Below are 18,797 nucleotides of genomic sequence, written 5' to 3' on the forward strand. Positions count from 1 at the left end.
TTGTGCAAATATACAATAATTGTACAGCCACAAACAGTACATTTCTCCTTCTCCTCCAGTCATTGTGAACAAACGGTGCAATCTCAAACACTGAAACAAAAGTTACACCTCTGCTCGTCCCTTAACCAAAACAATTTAGGGTTAGCACCAGAAATGAACAAAAAAAGAACGTCTCAGATCGCCATACAGAGGGCAATAAAACACTAGATCACACCGTAGGAAAATTGTCGCCTCTTCAGGCACTCTGTTGAATGTACCCGTATCTATAGCCAGAGGGAGGGTGACGGATCTGAGTTGTGCACAAACTGACCCATTGGCTTTTTGTTAGGTTCAGTTTGTTAGGTAAACCCATCTAGTACAAGGTCGGTCCCCCCTTCACCTCCAGAACAGCCTGAATGGCACCTGGCCAGCAACACTGTTCAGATACGCTGTGGCGTTCAATAATTGCTCCATTTTTATCAAGTGTCCTAACATGTACCAGAAAAACATTCACCACACCAGAAGGCTACACCACTGCCACGGATCAATGGACTCCTGCTGGATTCATTGCGGTTTACGCCAAACACTGACTCTGCCATCAGCATGATGCAACAGGAACCGGGATTCGTCGGACCAGGAGATATTTTTCCACTCAGCCTGTCTAAAAATACAACACCGCCCATTTAAGACAAAAAAAAGCTCTTTATCTGACAAGCTTTTCAAAGATGTCTAGAAATGTATGTCACTCCACTACTGCTGACTACAAATGATTTATAACATGGGGCTAACAACTCACTAAACAGCAAAGGATATGAACAAAATGTGCACGCGTGGCTACATGAAGCTCTCGCATTGATCTCAAAACACAAAGGGAAAGGGGGATACCTTTGTTGTGGTCCAAACACTTAAAAGACACACCCTCATCTTATGCCCCATCACAATCCTTTTTATTTCACCTTTATATAACCAGGTAGGCCAGTTGAGAACAAGTTCTCATTTACAACTGCGACCTGGCCAAGATAAAGCAAAGCAGTGCAACACAAACAACACAGAGTTACACATGGAATAAACAAACATACAGTCAAAAACACAATAGAAAAGTCTATATACAGTGTGTGCAAATGAAGTAAGATTAGGGAGGTAAGGCAATAAATAGGCCATAGAGGCAAAATAATTACAATTGAGCAATTAAACAAATCAAATCAAATTTTATTTGTCACATACACATGGTTAGCAGATGTTAATGCGAGTGTAGCGAAATGCTTGTGCTTCTAGTTCCGACAATGCAGCGATAACCAACAAGTAATCTAACTAACAATTCCAAAACTACTGTCTTATACACAGTGTAAGGGGATAAAGAATATGTACATAAGGATATATGAATGAGTGATGGTACAGAGCAGCATACAGTAGATGGTATCGAGTACAGTATATATAGACAAAGTAAACATGAGTATGTAGACAAAGTAAACAAAGTGGCATAGTTAAAGTGGCTAGTGATACATGTATTACATAAGGATGCAGTCGATGATGTAGAGTACAGTATATACGTATGCATATGAGATGAATAATGTAGGGTAAGTAAAATTATATAAGGTAGCATTGTTTAAAGTGGCTAGTGATATATTTACATCATTTCCCATCAAATCCCAGTGATAGATGTGCAGAAGATGAATGTGCAAGTAGAGATACTGGGGTGCAACAGAGAAAAAAAACAATATGGGGATGAGGTAGTTGGGTGGGCTATTTACAGGTGCAATGATCTGTAAGATGCTCTGACAGCTGATGCTTAAAGTTAGTGAAGGAGATATGAGTCTCCAGCTTCAGTGATTTTTGCAATTCGTTCCAGTCATTGGCAGCAGAGAACTGGAAGGAAAAGTGGCCAAAGAGGAGTTGGCTTTGGGGGTGACCAGTGAAATATACTTGCTGGAGCGTGTGCTATGGTGACCAGTGAGCTGAGATAAGGTGGGGCTTTACCTAGCAAAGACTTATAGATGACCTGGAGCCAGTGGGTTTGGCGACGAATATGAAGCGAGGGCCAGCCGACGAGAGTATACAGGTCGCAGTGGTGGGTAGTATATGGGGCTTCCCTTGCGCGTTACAAGAGTCATCAGAAGTGTCCACTTAAATTGAGGGAATAGGGTGTGTATTTTAAGTGTTTGGACCGTATCCTCGTCAGTTGTACAACTGAATGCCTTCAACTGAAATGTGTATTCCACATTTAACCCAACCCCTCTGAATCAGAGGTGCGGATGGCTGCCTTAATCGATATCCACGTCTTCTGCCCCTCTGTTCTCCTTGTGCGGAAGACATGGATGTCGATTAAGGCAGCCCGCACCTCTCTGATTCAGAGGGGTTGGGTTAAATGCAGAAGCGCTTCTACTCACGACCGCTAATGCTGTAAACACAGGCCAGTGTAAAGTAAATGGCACAGATCATATATAGGAATGGTCTATTTGCATATAGGCCTGCTGCAGCTCTGATTGTTTATGCTGCACCAGTCTGTGTAGAGTACTGGCTGAGTAGTTCCTGTCAATGCAATAGACTCCTTCTCCGATGCGTTCTGCCTACAACCAAATGCTGTTGCATAGTTTGTTTGGTTTCGGTATGTTGTATTTAAAGTGGCTAATATTGAGTGTTACGATTGGCAGAATAAAGGGAAGGGAAACGTTGATAGTGTTAACAGGGAAAACTATAGAACAGTGGTCACCAACCTTTTCTGAGTCAAGATCTCTTGAGTCAAAATGCAAGCCGGCTTTGCTTGAATTGCCATGCCAATGCATTGTTGTTCGTGCCATAATTATTATTTTGTCTAAATTAAATCTAAATTTGATGCAGACTGTATGATCACACCGGTAATATATCAGTTATTGTATTACTTGTGAAGCACAGCTGAGTGAGCATACATTTACATAATTAGCTTTGTATTTTTATTTTACTAGGCTGATGGTGCCTGTATCTGATGGTCGGTATCAGCGAAGGGAGAGAGCAGCAGCAGACTGCTCTGCTCTCTCTTTCCTCCGCAGACCAAAAAGGGAGTCTTTTAGCTCATGGCGAAACTGGAGTCGTTATTTCTGCCTCGTGTACAAATTACTGGTGTTACTCCTATGAGCAGAGAAAGTGAAATATTCCTCGACACTCATAAAAAACAGCATCTCTTTGCTGTATTTGTTGACAGTCTCTCTCTAGTCGTGGTTTTAAACGTTTTCAAATCTCACATTATCAACTTTGCTGTAGCTTTCTTTAATGCCTGCTTCTTTATTGCAGACACCGTCATCTGTGCCATCCGATTGGCCAGCGGTAATATATAATGCACTTGATTTGCTCTCTGGGCCCGCCCGGAAAACAGCGTTTGTGCTTCAGACACATGAAATGGTTCAAAATAGCAACATTTCGCCAACCCGCGCGCAGAGCAGCTGAATCGGGTGCACCTACACACAACGGACATAGACAGAAAATAGGAACACAAGGCTTTATCGTTGGGTTTTTTACAGAAATGTTTGTGGAGATCGACCAGTCGATCGCGATTGACGGGTTGGAGACCACTGCTCTAGAGGGGGAGCTGCACGGCAGCCTCGGTACCACTGCGCGCGCCTGCAGTTTGGCTGTAAGGTCCCAGTCGAACGCTTCATTTTGTCATTCTGTGTTCAGGCATATTTAAAATATGAATATTTTAGTTGTCTGCTGGGTGAACAGTATAGGAATACCAGGTGTTAAAAGCAGAGGTACCCCATCCACAAATAATAGTCACTTTACCAGAGAATGCAGAGTTTAGCTGTTCATTTAATTTCAGAGAAACTTGAATTACAACCTCATCTCTACAACTGTCAAAGACAGAACAGAACCTCTGTCTTTCTCCTTCACACAGACAAATTAGACATTAGGTGACCGCCAAGGCAACATTGATTTTGGAGGGGGCAGGGCTAGACTTCTGGAAGTACTATATTCCAGCAGCATGCCACCCTGCATACCAATACTGGCTTGCTTCTGAAGCTAAGCAGTGTTGGTCCTGGTCAGTCCCTGGATGGAAGACCAGATGCTGCTGGAAGTGGTGTTGGAGGGCCAGTAGGAGACACTATTTTCTCTGGTCTAAAAAATATCCCAATGCCCCAGGGCAGTGATTGGGGATACTGCCCTGTGTAGGGTGGTCTTTCGGATGGGATGTTAAACGGGTGTCCTGACTCTCTGAGGTCATTAAAGATCCCATGGCACTTATGGTGAGAGTAGGGGTGTTAACCTAGGTGACCCAAGGTCACCTAACAATCCCCAGTTTACAATAGGCTCATTCATCCCCCTCCTCTCCCCTGTAACTATTCCCCAGGTCGTTGCTGTACATGAGAATGTGTTCTCAGTCAACTTACCTGGTAAAATAATGGATACATAAAAAATATATATATACAGTTGAAGTCAGAAGTTTACATACACTTTGGTTGGAGTCATTAAAACTAGTTTTTCAACCACTCCACAAACTATAGTTTTGGCAAGTTGGTCAGGACATCTACTTTGTGCATGACAAGTAATTTTTCCAACAATTGTTTACAGATTATTTAAATTATTATTCACTGTATCCCAATTCCAGTGGATCAGAAGATTCCATACACTAAGTTGACGGTGCCTTTAAACAGCTTGGAAAACTCCAGAAAATAATTTCATGTCTTTAGAAGCTTCTGATGGGCCAATTGACATCATGAGTCAATTGGAGGTGTACCTGTGGATACATTTCAAGGCCTACCTTCAAACTCAGTGCCTCTTTGCTTGACATCATGGGAAAATCAAAAGTAATCAGCCAAGACCTCAGAAAAAAAATTGTAGACCACAAGTCTGGTTCATCCTTGGGAGCAATTTCCAAATGCCTGAAGGTACCACAATCTGTACAAACAATAGTACGGAAGTATAAACACCATGGGACCAAGAGATCAAATCAAAATCAAATCAAGTTTATTAATATAGCCCTTCGTACATCATCTGATATCTCAAAGTGCTGTACAGAAACCCAGCCTAAAACCCCAAACAGCAAGCAATGTAGGTGTAGAAGCACGGTGGATAGGAAAAACTCCCTAGAAAGGCCAAAACCTAGGAAGAACCCTAGAGAGGAACCAGGCGATGAGGGGTGGCCAGTCCTCTTCTGGCTGTGCCGGGTGGAGATTATAACAGAACATGGCCAAGATGTTCAAATGTTCATAAATGACCAGCATGGTCAAATAATAGGTCTGGGACAGGTAGCACGTCCGGTGAACAGGTCAGGAATCCATAGCCGCAGGCAGAACAGTTGAAACTGGAGCAGCAGCACGGCCAGGTGGACTGGGGACAGCAAGGAGTCATCATGCCAGATAGTCCTGAGGCATGGTCCTAGGGCTCAGGTCCTCAGTCAGAGAGAGACAAAGAAAGAGAGAATTATAGAGAGCATACTTAAATTCACACAGGACACCGGATAAGACAGGAGAAGTACTCCAGATATAACAAACTGACCCTAGACCCCCGACACAAACTACTGCAGCATAAATACTGGAGGCTGAGACAGGAGACTGTGGCAGACACAGACACTCAATCCCAGAACAGCAAAGGACCTTGTGAAATGATGGAGGAAACAGGTGCAAAATTATCTATATCCACAGTAAAACAAGTCCTATATCGACATAACCTGAAAGGCCGCTCAGCAAGGAATAAGCCACTGCTCCAAAACCACCATTAAAAAGCCAGACTACAGTTTGCACCTGCACATGTGGACAAAGATCATACTTTTTGGAGAAATGTCCCCTGGTCTGATGAAACAAAAATAGAACCGTTTGGCCATAATGACCATCGTTATGTTTGGAGGAAAAAAGGGGAGGCTTGCAAGCTGAAGAATACCATCCCAACCGTGAAGCATGGGGGTGGGATCATCATGTTGTGGGGGTGCTTTGCTGCAGGAGGGACTGGTGCACTTCACAAAATAGATGGCATCGTGAGGGAAGAACAATTATGTGGATATATTGAAGCAACATCTCAAAACATCAGTCAGGAAGTTAAAGCTTGGTTGCAAATGGCTCTTCCAAATGGACAATGACGGCAAGCATACTTCCAATGTTGTGGTAAAATGGCTTAAGGACAACAAAGTCAAGGTATTGGAGTGGCCATCACAAAGCCCTGACCTCAATCCTATAGAACATTTCTGGGCAGAACTGAAAAAGCATGTGGGAGCAAAGAGGCCTACAAACCTGACTCAGTTACACCAGCTCTGTCAGGAGGGATGGGCCACAATTCACCCAACTTATTGTGGGAAGGATGTGGAAGGCAAACTGAAACGTTTGACCCAAGTTAAACAATTTAAAGACAATGCTACCAAAAACTAATTGAGTGTATGTAAACTTCTGACCCACTGAAAATGTGATGATAGAAATAAAAGCTGAAATAAATCATTCTCTCTACTATTATCCTGACATTTCAAATTCTTAAAATAAAGTGGTGACCCTAACTGACATAAGACAGGGAATTTTTGCAAGGATTACATTTACATTTAAGTCATTTAGCAGACGCTCTTATCCAGAGCGGATTAAATGTCAGGAATGGTGAAAAACTGAGTTTAAATGTATTTGGCTAAGGTGTATGTAAACTTCCGACTTCAACTGTATTCCACGTTTGGCTCCTGAGTGGCGCAGCGATCTAAGGCACTGCATCTCAGTGCTAGAGGCTTAACTACAGACCCTGGTTCGATTCCAGGCTGTATCACAACCGGACGTGATTGGGAGTCCCATAGGGCGGCACACAATTGGCCCAACGTCATCCGGGTTATGGTTTGGCCGGGGTAGGTCGTCATTGTAAATAACCATTTCTTCTTAACTTGCCTAGTTAAATAAAGGTTTTAAAAAAAGTAAACTTGGACTCGGCCTTAGCATTGACTTCACCAGGTAAAAACAGCTCTTATGGAATTGACCCATACCCTGAACCTGACATACAGCCTGGTCTCTAAAAAATCTGTCATCAACAGAACCTGCGGGACCTGGAAGTGGTTTAGGAGAGAGGGGGCAGGGCAAAACCTCTAGCTGTTGTATTTCTGTTAACACAAGCATTGACATCACCACCACTCATAGCACCTCATATAGGGATGCGTCCCAAATGTCATCATATTCCATATATAGTACACTACTTTTGACCAGAACCCTGTGAGCCCTATATAGTGCACTACTTTTGACCAGAGCCACGGTCAAAACGAGTGCACTATATAGGGTTTAGGGTGCCATTTGGGACGCCATATAGCAGTTCCAGAACCAGAACAGTAATCCCACACAAGGCGAAAAAAATCTATTATCATTTTAATTACATCATTGAAGCATAGATGCATTACTTGTGAAAAAGGTAGAAAAAACAGCATGTTTCAGTTTTTCTCAATAAGTTAAACCTCTCTGGTCAAATAGGGTCGGGCCTGCTCACAAAACAGAATCAGAATCCTCTTGAAGATTTCAAAATAATAATAAAAATAACCAAGAAAGTATACTTATGTCATTGAAATTAATGTTCATCTCCTTGCCATATGTTTAATAAACCTGTTAAAAAAAGATGCAAGTGGCTTATATTACAATACAGACGGTCCTTCTTTCACCCTTTTCCACAGGGGTTTTCCACGCAACAACGAAAGCAGTTTTCATGAAACTAAGTTTAATCTTTATTTTTATTTTTATTATCAACAATTAAACTTAAGCTTCGGGTTATAGTTGGTAAAAAAAATTAAACAAAAAATAAACAAAATAATAACGATAATAATAATTACAGTAATGACAGTAATAACAAGAAAGGTTAAGTAATAAACACAGTCCTGTACAGTCAGGCAGTCTTCTGATAGGCCACAGCCTTAGTTCTATTCCTTCCATTCCAAAAGACAATTGGTTGGTTGGTCTTTGACAGTTTGCAGGCTCATGCTGATTGTGTGAGATGGTGGCCAATCATTGATGGTGCTGCGGCCTCCAGCCCTGCTCCACTCAAATCCCCCCCAACTCCATCTTTGGATGTGGAAAAATGCCTTCCCATTTCATTTACCTGGGGTAAGAAAACACAAGAAGAGGGTTGAGACTTAATAATCCACTATATGATTGTAGTGCACAATACTGTATTATTTAACACACTGTTAATTGAATACTTTTGGAATATCTAGTATTTTATAAGCCCATATGGACAAATGCATCTTAATATATAATATACAACGGGTGGTTCTAATCCTGAATGATGGTTAAAACCGCATTCCAGCCGGTGTCTATTCCACAAGTTACCACCGGCTAAATCTATGACGTTAAAATGCCTATTTACCCTGTTCCATCTGACTGCGCAATCCACTGTCTCATCAGCCCAGCCAGGCAATTTATAAACTTGATCTCCACTATAACCCTAGACATTATCTCTAATTTATTTTAGACTAACATGTAGTTTTCAACAGCAGAGATTTGTATGAACCTTGCTGTCTGTCTCTCCGACATTTGCAAAATTGTTTCAATGTTCAAATTTGATCTCCAGTTGCCCCATAGTAATGAACGTGTCTGGACGAGACACACGGACAGGCAGCATTTCTCAGCCAGTCAAAATCATGAATCAGCTGGCATCATTTTTATGGATATAAACAAAGAAATGTCAATTGAAAAAAGGTAATAAAATAATTACAATAATAATAATAATTACAATTTAGCATTCATACTGGAGTGATATGTGTGCATATGGGGTGAGGTAGTTGGGTGTGCTATTTAAAGATTGGCAGTGTACAGGTACAGTGATCAGTAAGCTGCTCTGACAGCTGATGTTTAAAGTTAGAGAGGGAGATATAAGACTCCAGCTTCAGAGATTATTGCAATTCGTTCCAGTCATTGGCAACAGAACTGGAAGGAAAGGCGGCCAAAGAAAGTGTTGGCTGTGGGGATGACCAGTGCAATATACCTGCTGGAGCGTGTGCTATGGGTGGGTGTTGCTATGGTGACCAGTGAGCTGAGATAAGGCGGAGCTTTACCTAGCAAAGCATATAGATGACCTGGAGCCAGTGGGTTTGGCGACGGATATGTAGTGAGGGCCAGCCGACGAGAGCATAAAGGTCACAGTGGTGGGTAGTATATGGGGCTTGGTGATAAAACGGATGGCACTGTGATAGGCTACATCCAGTTTGCTGAGTAGAGTTTTGGGGTATATTTTGTAAATGACGTCGCCAAAGTTAAGGATCGGTAGGATAGTCAGTTTTACAAGGGTATGTTTGGTGGCATGAGTGAAGGAGTCTTTGTTGCGAAATAGGAAGCCAATTCTACATTTCATTTTGGATTGGACATGCTTAATGTGAGTCTGGAAGGAGAGTTTACAGTCTAACCAGACACCTAGGTATTTGTAGTGCAGCTGCAAATGCAGCTACTTTGCTGTTATTCCGGCTGAACTTCTTGACGTGACTGTAAGTTAGCCGTAGTTGGCTAGCTAGCAAACAAGGGATAAGAATGTAGCCAGTATGGAAACATTTAGAACAAACAACAGGGTCGCGTCCATAGATACAGAACAAAAAGACTGAACGACTGGGTCGCGTCTCTGGCAACCGAACCGATAGATCGAACGACCAGCCGGCTTGGGTATCGACCCTAGATATCGGGACTGTATCTTGTGGAAGGATGAAATAGTATGACTAAATTCATTTCAATAAATAAATAAAAATATGTCAATCATTATTTAAATAGGTTGGTAACCCGTTGTATAAAGTGATCGGGCCTAACAACACCCAAAACGTTATATGCTCTGGTATTATCACTTCATTACACCACAGATCGTCATCCTGTCAACGGGACAGTTGTAAATCATGCAGCGCGTTGTGTCAAGATCTCAGATTTTAGAGAAACAACAAATTATCGGCTGAAAGGTTATATGTTAATATAACTGCACTGTCCAATTTACAGTAGCTATTACTGAGAAAAAAACGCCATGCTATTGTTTGAGGAGGACTCCTAACAACAAAACCATTTTTTCACCGCGATAGTTTTGATAAATTCACCTCTGAAGGTGAAATGTGTACTTACATTCTGAAATCTTGCTCTGATTTATCATCCAAAGGGCCCCAGAGATAACATAAAGTGTTGTTTTGTTAAATAACATCCTTTTTCATATCCTAAAAAGGTCCATATAGCACGCACGATTGATTTTGTATTTCAAAGGAATCTGTGAAAATCTCACTCTAAACATTGTTTGAATGAGTCTAATCACGTTCGTTGTCTATTCCTCAGAGATCCTAGAAGGTAGCAAGACTTCACTATTTCATTAGGGGTGTAGTATATCCTATAGGACACCATATTTGGTCAGAGAGCGACGCCTTCATGGCACACCGATGACGCGGACGGCCATCTCTTGAACGACTGTATCTTTGTGAAATAAGCAACAATCGGGGTCAAACAAAGCTAGCTAGATAGCCAATGAGCTGGGCTTTACGGGCCAATGAGCTGGGCTTTATCCTAAAACTGTGTACATGTCGTAAAATGTAGCTTCTAACCTTCTAACAGCATGCCTTTTAATTTTGGACAAAAATTATAAGGATATTCAGAGTTATGAAGTTATGAAAACTGGTTGTTTTGCAAATGTTGAACTTATAATATGGCTACTAATAGAAAGCTAAATCAAAGTCCAAGTATACAGATTTGATGATATTCTTGCAGAAAAATGGAATATGAATGTGAATGTCTTCTTTACAATTTGCCCAAATGTAGCCGGGGACTTCACACTAAAAGTCTTGTGGATCAGTCATACTCCAAGTTATCCATCTGAAATGTTGCACATACACTGCTGTCTTGTGGACACTATTAGAATTACATTCAGAGTGATGGCTATAACAGTGGCCTTTCTCTTGCATTTCAAAGATGGTGGTAAAAAAACACTGGTTGGTTTTTTCTTTGTATTTTCTTCTATCAGATCTATTGTGTTATATTCTCCTACATTCAATTCACATATACACAAACTTCAAAGTGTTTCCTTTCAAATGGTACCAAGAATATGCATATCCTTGCTTCAGGGCCTGAGCTAAAGGCAAGTTAGATTTGGGTATGTCATTTCGGCCAAAATTGAAAAAAATGGGGCTATCCCTAAGATTGATTGAAAACAGGATGCATGTTTTGGAATATTTTTTATTCTGTACAGGCTTCCTTCTTTTCACTCTGTCATTTAGGTTCATATTTTATTTTACCTTTATTTAACTAGGCAAGTCAGTTAAGAACAAATTCTTATTTTCAATGACGGCATAGGAACAGTGGGTTAACTGCCTTGTTCAGGGGCAGAACGACAGATTTTTACCTTGTCAGCTCAGGGATTCGATCTTGCAACCTTCCGTTTACTAGTCCAATGCTCTAACCACTAGGCTATTGTGGAGTAACTACAATGTTGATTTGATCCATCCTGTTTTCTCCTATCACAGCCATTAAACTCTGTAACCGTTTTAAAATCACTATTGGCCTCATGTTGAAATCCCTGAGCGGTTTCCGTCCTCTCCGGGAACTGAGTAAGGAAGGACGCCTGTATCTTTGTAGTAACTGTATTGAACATATAGAACAAACAACTGGGTCGCATTCATAAATATCGAATCAATCAAACTAACATCTCTAGCAACCAAAACATGAGAAAGTATGAGTTATCTCTACTGGTAAATGTGTGCTTTAGTATTGTTTTCTTTGGCAACTGTGCTGGATAAACACCTCAGTTCTGTACATTACCTTGGAACAATTAACTCTGCAAAGGGATGAAGCGCCGTTCATTATTTCCAAGGTAATGTACAGAACGTCGCCGTTTATGCCTTACATAATATACCATATAGCAGACGGTTTTATCCAAAGCGACTTACAGTCATGCGTGAGTGTCTGTAATACGTCAAATCAATCAATTCGTCCTTGAATGAGAGGTTTCCTACCTTATATGAAGGTTGTAGTGAGGTGCCTGTTGTGGTCAGTCAGTCCAGTTCATGTACCTCATCCTGCTGCATGGGGGCAGAAGCGGTCCTGCCTGGCTCAGCTGTTCTCTTGGCCATGATGTCCCACTGTGGGGCTTTGGGCTTTGTTCCTAGCAGAGGACAGAGGGATATTAATTCACACACAAACACACACGCATGGCAAATGCACACAGCCACACTATGTAGTCTATCCTTAAGCCTTTGCTGCATTCATCACTTTGTGACTTATGCTGATGGAGCAGCAGCAATAAAATATGACCTCTCCTGCCCCCTGGTGGTCCATGTAGAACTGCATGTTCATGTCTGCCATGTCTCTGCCCTGCACTGCAGGAGAGCCATTCTACCCAGTGACACACCTCTTGTCACAAACCCCAACCCCGAGGACAAAGACATTGCTACAGACAGACAATTACAGACTCAGACTAAACAGGACTCTAATCCAACTGCTCTGTTCATACAACACATCAATGAGATTGACCCGAAACTTGCAGTAGCCTATACATGTTATTCATGTAGTAGTGCAGTCTGTGATGTGTAGCACATTTCTTGAAGCTCAGAGGATGTTTCCAAAACGAAGGAGAGAAAGACATGAAGTGCCGGTCAGACAGCACATATCCATGGAGACTTGGCTCACGTCCAAACTCCAAACCCAGAGAAGATGTCTGTAGCTACTAGCTAGTCTGCACTGCAGAACTGAAACAACCACTCAGTGTTGGTAGCCTATTGACTTATCTCCCCCTCCACATATCACTCTCTCTCTGCAGGACATATTAACACACACTTTGTATTATTTTTTATATGTGCTCTTCCTTTCTCAACAGAGCATGGACATACTCCCTAATGAGTGTGGTCTGGTCCAGGAGAGGAGGGTTGTTACCGGTGAGGTCCCACCGGACCAAACTACCCCTCTGGTCTCAGATAGTTCCTGGCTACCTTCCGTTACCATGACAACACCCACCATATAGCCTGGAGCTATATAAACCACAGGGAGAGAAACCAGCATTCACTACAACCTACTGAGATGGATATACAGAGACAAAGAGAGAGACAGAGAGAGAGAGGAGATATGGAGATGAGTGGGTGAGATGGGGAGAAAGAGCGAGAGATATGGAGGGAGAGCGTGAGAGAGAGGAAGATGGAGGGAGAGAGATGGAGAGAGGGAGAGAGACGGATAGAGAGAGATGGATAGAGAGAGAGATAGAGGGGGAGAGATGGAGATGGAGGGGGTGATGGAGAGACAGAGAGATGGGTGGGAGAGAGATGGGGAGGGGGAGAGAGATGGAGAGGGATGAGAGAGATGGGGGAAAGAGAGAGATGGGGGATGGGAGAGAGAGAGAGAGAGAGAGAATAGAGCAGGGAGGGGGAAAAGAAACTGGAGAGGAAGAAGGTTGGGTAAGGAGAGTAAGAGAAAGAGAGTGAAAGGTGAAGAGTTGGTGAGAGAAAAAGTAGACATCCGTAACCACAATTACAGTAGTACAGTATATTGAGATTGAAAAGGAAACTGAAAGGGAGTGGAGGGGTGGAGTAAGGTAGAGGTGGTGGAGGGGTGGAGTAAGGTAGTGGTGGGGGAGGGGTGGAGTAAGGTAGTGGTGGAGGGGTGGAGTAAGGTAGTGGTGGAGGGGTGGAGTAAGGTAGTGGTGGGGGAGGGATGCTGAAAGGTTTAGGTGGGGGAGGGGTGGAGTAAGGTAGTGGTGGAGGGGTGTAGTAAGGTAGTGGTGGAGGGGTGGAGTAAGGTAGTGGTGGAGGGGTGGAGTAAGGTAGAGGTGGGGGAGAGGTGCTGAAAGGTTTAGGTGGGGAGGGGTGGAGTAAGGTAGTGGTGGAGGGGTGGAGAAAGGTAGTGGGGGAGGGGTGGAGAAAGGGTGGTGGAGAAAGGTAGTGGGGAGGGGTGGAGAAAGGTTGAGGTGGGGGAGGGGTGGAGAAAGGGTGGTGGAGAAAGGTAGTGGGGGAGGGGTGGAGAAAGGTTGAGGTGGGGGAGGGGTGGAGAAAGGGTGGTGGAGAAAGGTAGTGGTGGAGGGGTGGAGAACAGTTGAGGTGGTGGAGGGGTGGAGAAAGGTAGATGTGGGGGAGGGGTGGAGAAAGGTTGAGGTGGTGTAGGGGTGGAGAAAGGTTGGGGTGGTGGAGGGGTGGAGAAAGGTAGATGTGGGGAGGGGGTGGAGAAAGGTTGAGGTGGGGAGGGGTGGAGAAAGGTTGATGTGGTGGAGAAAGGTTGAGGTGGTGGAGGGGTGGAGAAAGGTTGAGGTGGTGGAGGGGTGGAGAAAGGTAGAGGTGGGGGAGGGGTGGAGAAAGGGTGGTGGAGAAAGGTAGTGGTGGAGGGTGGAGAACAGTTGAGGTGGTGGAGGGGTGGAGAAAGGTAGATGTGGGGGAGGGGTGGAGAAAGGTTGAGGTGGTGTAGGGGTGGAGAAAGGTTGGGGTGGTGGAGGGGTGGAGAAAGGTAGATGTGGGGGAGGGGTGGAGAAAGGTTGAGGTGGGGGGAGGGGTGGAGAAAGGTTGATGTGGAGAAAGGTTGATGTGGTGGAGGGGTGGAGAAAGGTTGAGGTGGTGGACGGTGGAGAAAGGTTGAGGTGGTGTAGGGGTGGAGAAAGGTTGGGGTGGTGGAGGGGTGGAGAAAGGTAGATGTGGGGGAGGGGTGGAGAAAGGTTGAGGTGGGGGAGGGGTGGAGAAAGGTTGATGTGGTGGAGGGGTGGAGAAAGGTTGATGTGGTGGAGGGGTGGAGAAAGGTTGAGGTGGTGGAGGGGTGGAGAAAGGTTGAGGTGGTGGAGGGGTGGAGAAAGGTTGAGGTGGTGGAGGGGTGGAGAAAGGTAGATGTGGGGGAGGGGTGGAGAAAGGTTGAGGTGGGGGAGGGGTGGAGAAAGGTTGATGTGGTGGAGGGGTGGAGAAAGGTTGAGGTGGTGGAGGGGTGGAGAAAGGTAGATGTGGGGGAGGGGTGGAGAAAGGTAGATGTGGGGGAGGAGTGGAGAAAGGTTGAGGTGGGGGAGGGGTGGAGAAAGGTAGATGTGGGGGAGGGGTGGAGAAAGGTTGAGGTGGGGGAGGGGTGGAGAAAGGTAGATGTGGGGGAGGGGTGGAGAAAGGTTGAGGTGGGGGAGGGGTGGAGAAAGGTTGATGGTGGTGGAGGGGTGGAGAAAGGTTGAGGTGGTGGAGGGGTGGAGAAAGGTTGAGGTGGTGGAGGGGTGGAGAAAGGTTGAGGTGGTGGAGGGGTGGAGAAAGGTTGAGGTGGTGGAGGGGTGGAGAAAGGTTGAGGTGGTGGAGGGGTGGAGAAAGGTTGAGGTGGTGGAGGGGTGGAGAAAGGTAGAGGTGGGGGAGGGGTGGAGAAAGGTTGAGGTGGGGGAGGGGTGGAGAAAGGGGTGGTGGTGGAGAAAGGAGGGGGGATGGAGAAAGGGGTGGGGAGGGGGTGGAGAAAAGGGCGGGGAGGGGTGGAGAAAAGGGCGGGGAGGGGTGGAGAAAAGGGCGGGGAGGGGTGGAGAAAAGGGCGGGGAGGGGGTGGAGAAAAGGGGGGTTGGATGTTGTGGGAAAAGAGAGGCAACAAAAAAGTAGAGGGAGACAAATACAAAAGATCCAAGATGTTGGGGAGCAGATTAAAACCAGAGGAGGGTTAGGGTTAGCCAAGATCTAGGGCTGTGGCAGTCACAACGTTTTGTCAGCCGGTGATTGTCAAGCAAATAACTGTCGGTCTCACGGTAATTGACAGTTAATTAGCATAAACACATTTAGTATCTCCTGGTTTCCACACACAGTGGTCCTTCTGTAGCTCAGTTGGTAGAGCATGGCGCTTGTTACGCCAGGGTAGTGGGTTCGATTCCCGGGACCACCCATACATAGAATGTATGCACACATGACTGTAAGTCGCTTTGGATAAAAGCGTCAGCTAAATGGCATATATTATTATTATTATTATTATTATTATTACAAGTCATTTTTAAAAGTCTTAATACATCCATGTAATATAGCCTACACCTTCACAATGAATCCATTATTTATTTTAGACCGGTCTAAAGAAACATGATATGAAGAAAATGTAGTCTATTTCAGAAGAACAGAATAGCATACTCTGAGTTGTCCTTATGTTAGGTCCTGATGTGGCAATGTCAAATGGCTGTGGGATACACTAGTTCATTTAGCAGTTTACTGACACTGGCCATATTCAACGGGTGTTGTACACACGTCACGTAACGTTAGCTAACGAGCCAGCCAACCAATGTTAGCCATGGCATTATTTTAAATTATTTCAGTGTATGAAGAATTCAATTGAACAAAGCAGAATAAATGTAAATATTTTCTACAAACGATCTGAGGGTGTACGCACATGCGGCTATTCTGTGTTGAGCGGTTAACAAAGAAATAAGTACTAGAGGTCGACCGATTATGATTTTTCCACGCCGATGCCGATTATTGGAGGACCAAAAAAAAGCCAATACCGATTAATTTGACAATTTTTTAAAATGTATTTGTAATAATGACAATTACAACAATACTGAATGAACACTTATTTTAACTTAATATAATACATCAATAAAATAAATTTAGCCTCAAATAAATAATGAAACATGTTCAATTTGGTTTAAATAATGCAAAAACAAAGTGTTGAAGAAGAAAGTAAAAGTGCAATATGTGCCAGCCTAATCCGGGAGTTGATAGGCTTGAAGTCATAAACAGTGCAATGCTTGAAGCATTGCGAAGAGCTGCTGGCAAAACGCATGAAAGTGCTGTTTGAATGAATGCTTACGAGCCTGCTGGTGCCTACCATCGCTCAGTCAGACTGCTCTATCAAATCATAGACTTAATTATAACATAATAACACACAGAAATGAGCCTTAGGTCATTAACCCACTAGGCCGTCATTGAAAAAAAGAATGTGTTCTTAACTGACTTGCCTAGTTAAATAAAGGTGTAAAAAAATTTATACTTTTTTTAAAAAATCGGCCAAATCGGTGTCCAAAAATACAGATTTCCAATTGTTATGAAAACTTGCAATCGGCCCTAATTAATCGTCCATTCCGATTAATCGGTCGACCTCTATTAAGTACTCCTATATGCTTAATTTAGAGTTATTAATGTAACTTTAATTGTTCTACAAACGTTGAGCTATATGTAACTCACCACCTGGATTCGGTCTTATGTAGCAACATTTGAAATTGTGTTTTTTACATTATATAAAAGTAGAGACTCAGAGCTACAAAATGGTATATAATACACTGTATTTGAAGAACAATGGGAAAGTAATTCTGATTTGAAAGTTGATCAACTTGTAAACTCACTTTTGAGAAAATCGCCTTTGAATGTTCTGCTAAAGAGCCATCTACACCTATTCAGCATTGTTCACACCCTCACCCTAACCTTTAGCCCCACCCATCTCGTTTCGCTCTCTAAGTGCACACTTGACGCTCTGGCCGATGATTTGTTTACCTCTGGATAACATGAAAACAGCCTAACCAGCTCTGCTGTCAACAATTTCATTACGCTTTTTTGCAGAAGTTTACTGACACTGGCCATATTCAACGGGTGTTGTACACACGTCACTTAACGTTAGCTAACGAGCCAGCCAGCCAACGTTAGCTAGTTAAACAATAAACAGTGCCAAAAACGCCACAGTTCTGGGAGCTAACCAACCATATTCAATGTTAGCTAGCTAACATTAGTCTCTAACTAGAACAGCATAAGGCTCTGGGAAACGAATAATAATGTCAGCTAGGGAGCCTGCCAGCTAATGTTAGCTTGAAACAACTTTCTGTCAAAATTACAAAACGTGTAATATCTGAAAAGGTAACGTTAGCTAGCTAACGCTAGACTATCTTACCTGTATACATCATTGTGCATGGACGGGTCTCCCTGTCAGGAATGCCATGCCATGGTTTGAAGATGAAATCCAGAGACAGGTGTTTCCTCCATCTCATTAGCTATCATACTCTAATTCCACTGATTTCAAAACTTGATCCTCCAGAAAGTGGACAGCCACACTTATGCAGCTCCATTACACAATCCATTTTTTAAAAAGCTGTATTCGACAGGATTACCAACACAGACTGACCAGCTTCTATGGCAGACCAATCTGAACTCCGCTTTCGGGATGTCCAGCCCACTCATTATCTCAGCCAATCATAGCTAATGGGAAGGTTGCTGCCTTTTTCTGTGGCTTTAATCAACAAGGCTCGAAATGTAACAATTGTATTCGTATTTACAGATGGCATACCAGTTTGTTATCAAGGCACATGAAAGTTCACATGTTCAAGAAGGCATTTCTGCAACAACAAAAAAAACGCATTTTGATAAAAAAAAATATTTTTCACATTCAAACGGTTCTCCTGTTAAGTCGTGACTTGCGACAAATGCCTAGTTTCCTGAATCGGGTCACATATGTTTGGATTTTTAATACATTGTAAGACTGCATTATGAGACTAATGATGATTAGTTGCTTGAAAGGCATGAGCTCTGCTTGTTTTTTTTGCGCGGGCTGTACACACTCCAATAGTCTCTCATTCATAATTTGACAAGCACTTGATAATGCCTTGAATTTCCCGGCGGCATCCCCTTTGTGTCAGTAATGCACCCTAAAAAATCCATGCCTATTGCCCTTCTCCCTGAGTGTGATGCGCAATCCGAAGCGTCTCTCATGGCTCTCCGTCACGTGATCAGGTCTTTCTCACAGGCTACAAGACAGACACATCGGGGACGCAACTGTGCATGTCCTTATCCAATTCCGAGGTGCATATTGAAGATATTGGATGAGCTGTCCACATTTACTTTTCGTCAGCCAACAAGATGAGTAGGCCTAACGAATAGGAAAAGAACTAGCCTATATCAATCTACTATCACCATAGTACAGAATTTGACCTATGCTATGCAAGAAATAATGCAATTTAATAAAGCCCCTTAAATTTTAATTGAATTGAAATAAATATTCCAAACA

The 18,797-nt window shown here is 43.3% G+C and overlaps 1 protein-coding gene across 1 annotated transcript in view; it reads right to left on the minus strand.

Annotated features, from left to right (window-relative positions):
• Nucleotides 1–7,258: 7,258 nt before the first annotated feature.
• The window catches only part of LOC118374565 (metastasis-associated protein MTA1-like), a 97,014-nt gene continuing 85,475 nt past the window's right edge, over nt 7,259–18,797 (minus strand). Inside the window, exons 17-18 of the mRNA XM_052496614.1 lie at nt 11,858–12,006; nt 7,259–7,992 (exon numbers count right to left, since the gene is read on the minus strand). Coding sequence (XP_052352574.1) covers nt 11,897–12,006 — 110 coding nt within the window. The 3' untranslated portion in view covers nt 7,259–7,992; nt 11,858–11,896. The remainder of the gene's footprint in view (nt 7,993–11,857; nt 12,007–18,797) is intronic.

This window comes from Oncorhynchus keta, chromosome 35, assembly GCF_023373465.1.
Source record: "Oncorhynchus keta strain PuntledgeMale-10-30-2019 chromosome 35, Oket_V2, whole genome shotgun sequence".
NCBI classification, from domain to species: Eukaryota; Metazoa; Chordata; class Actinopteri; order Salmoniformes; family Salmonidae; genus Oncorhynchus; species Oncorhynchus keta.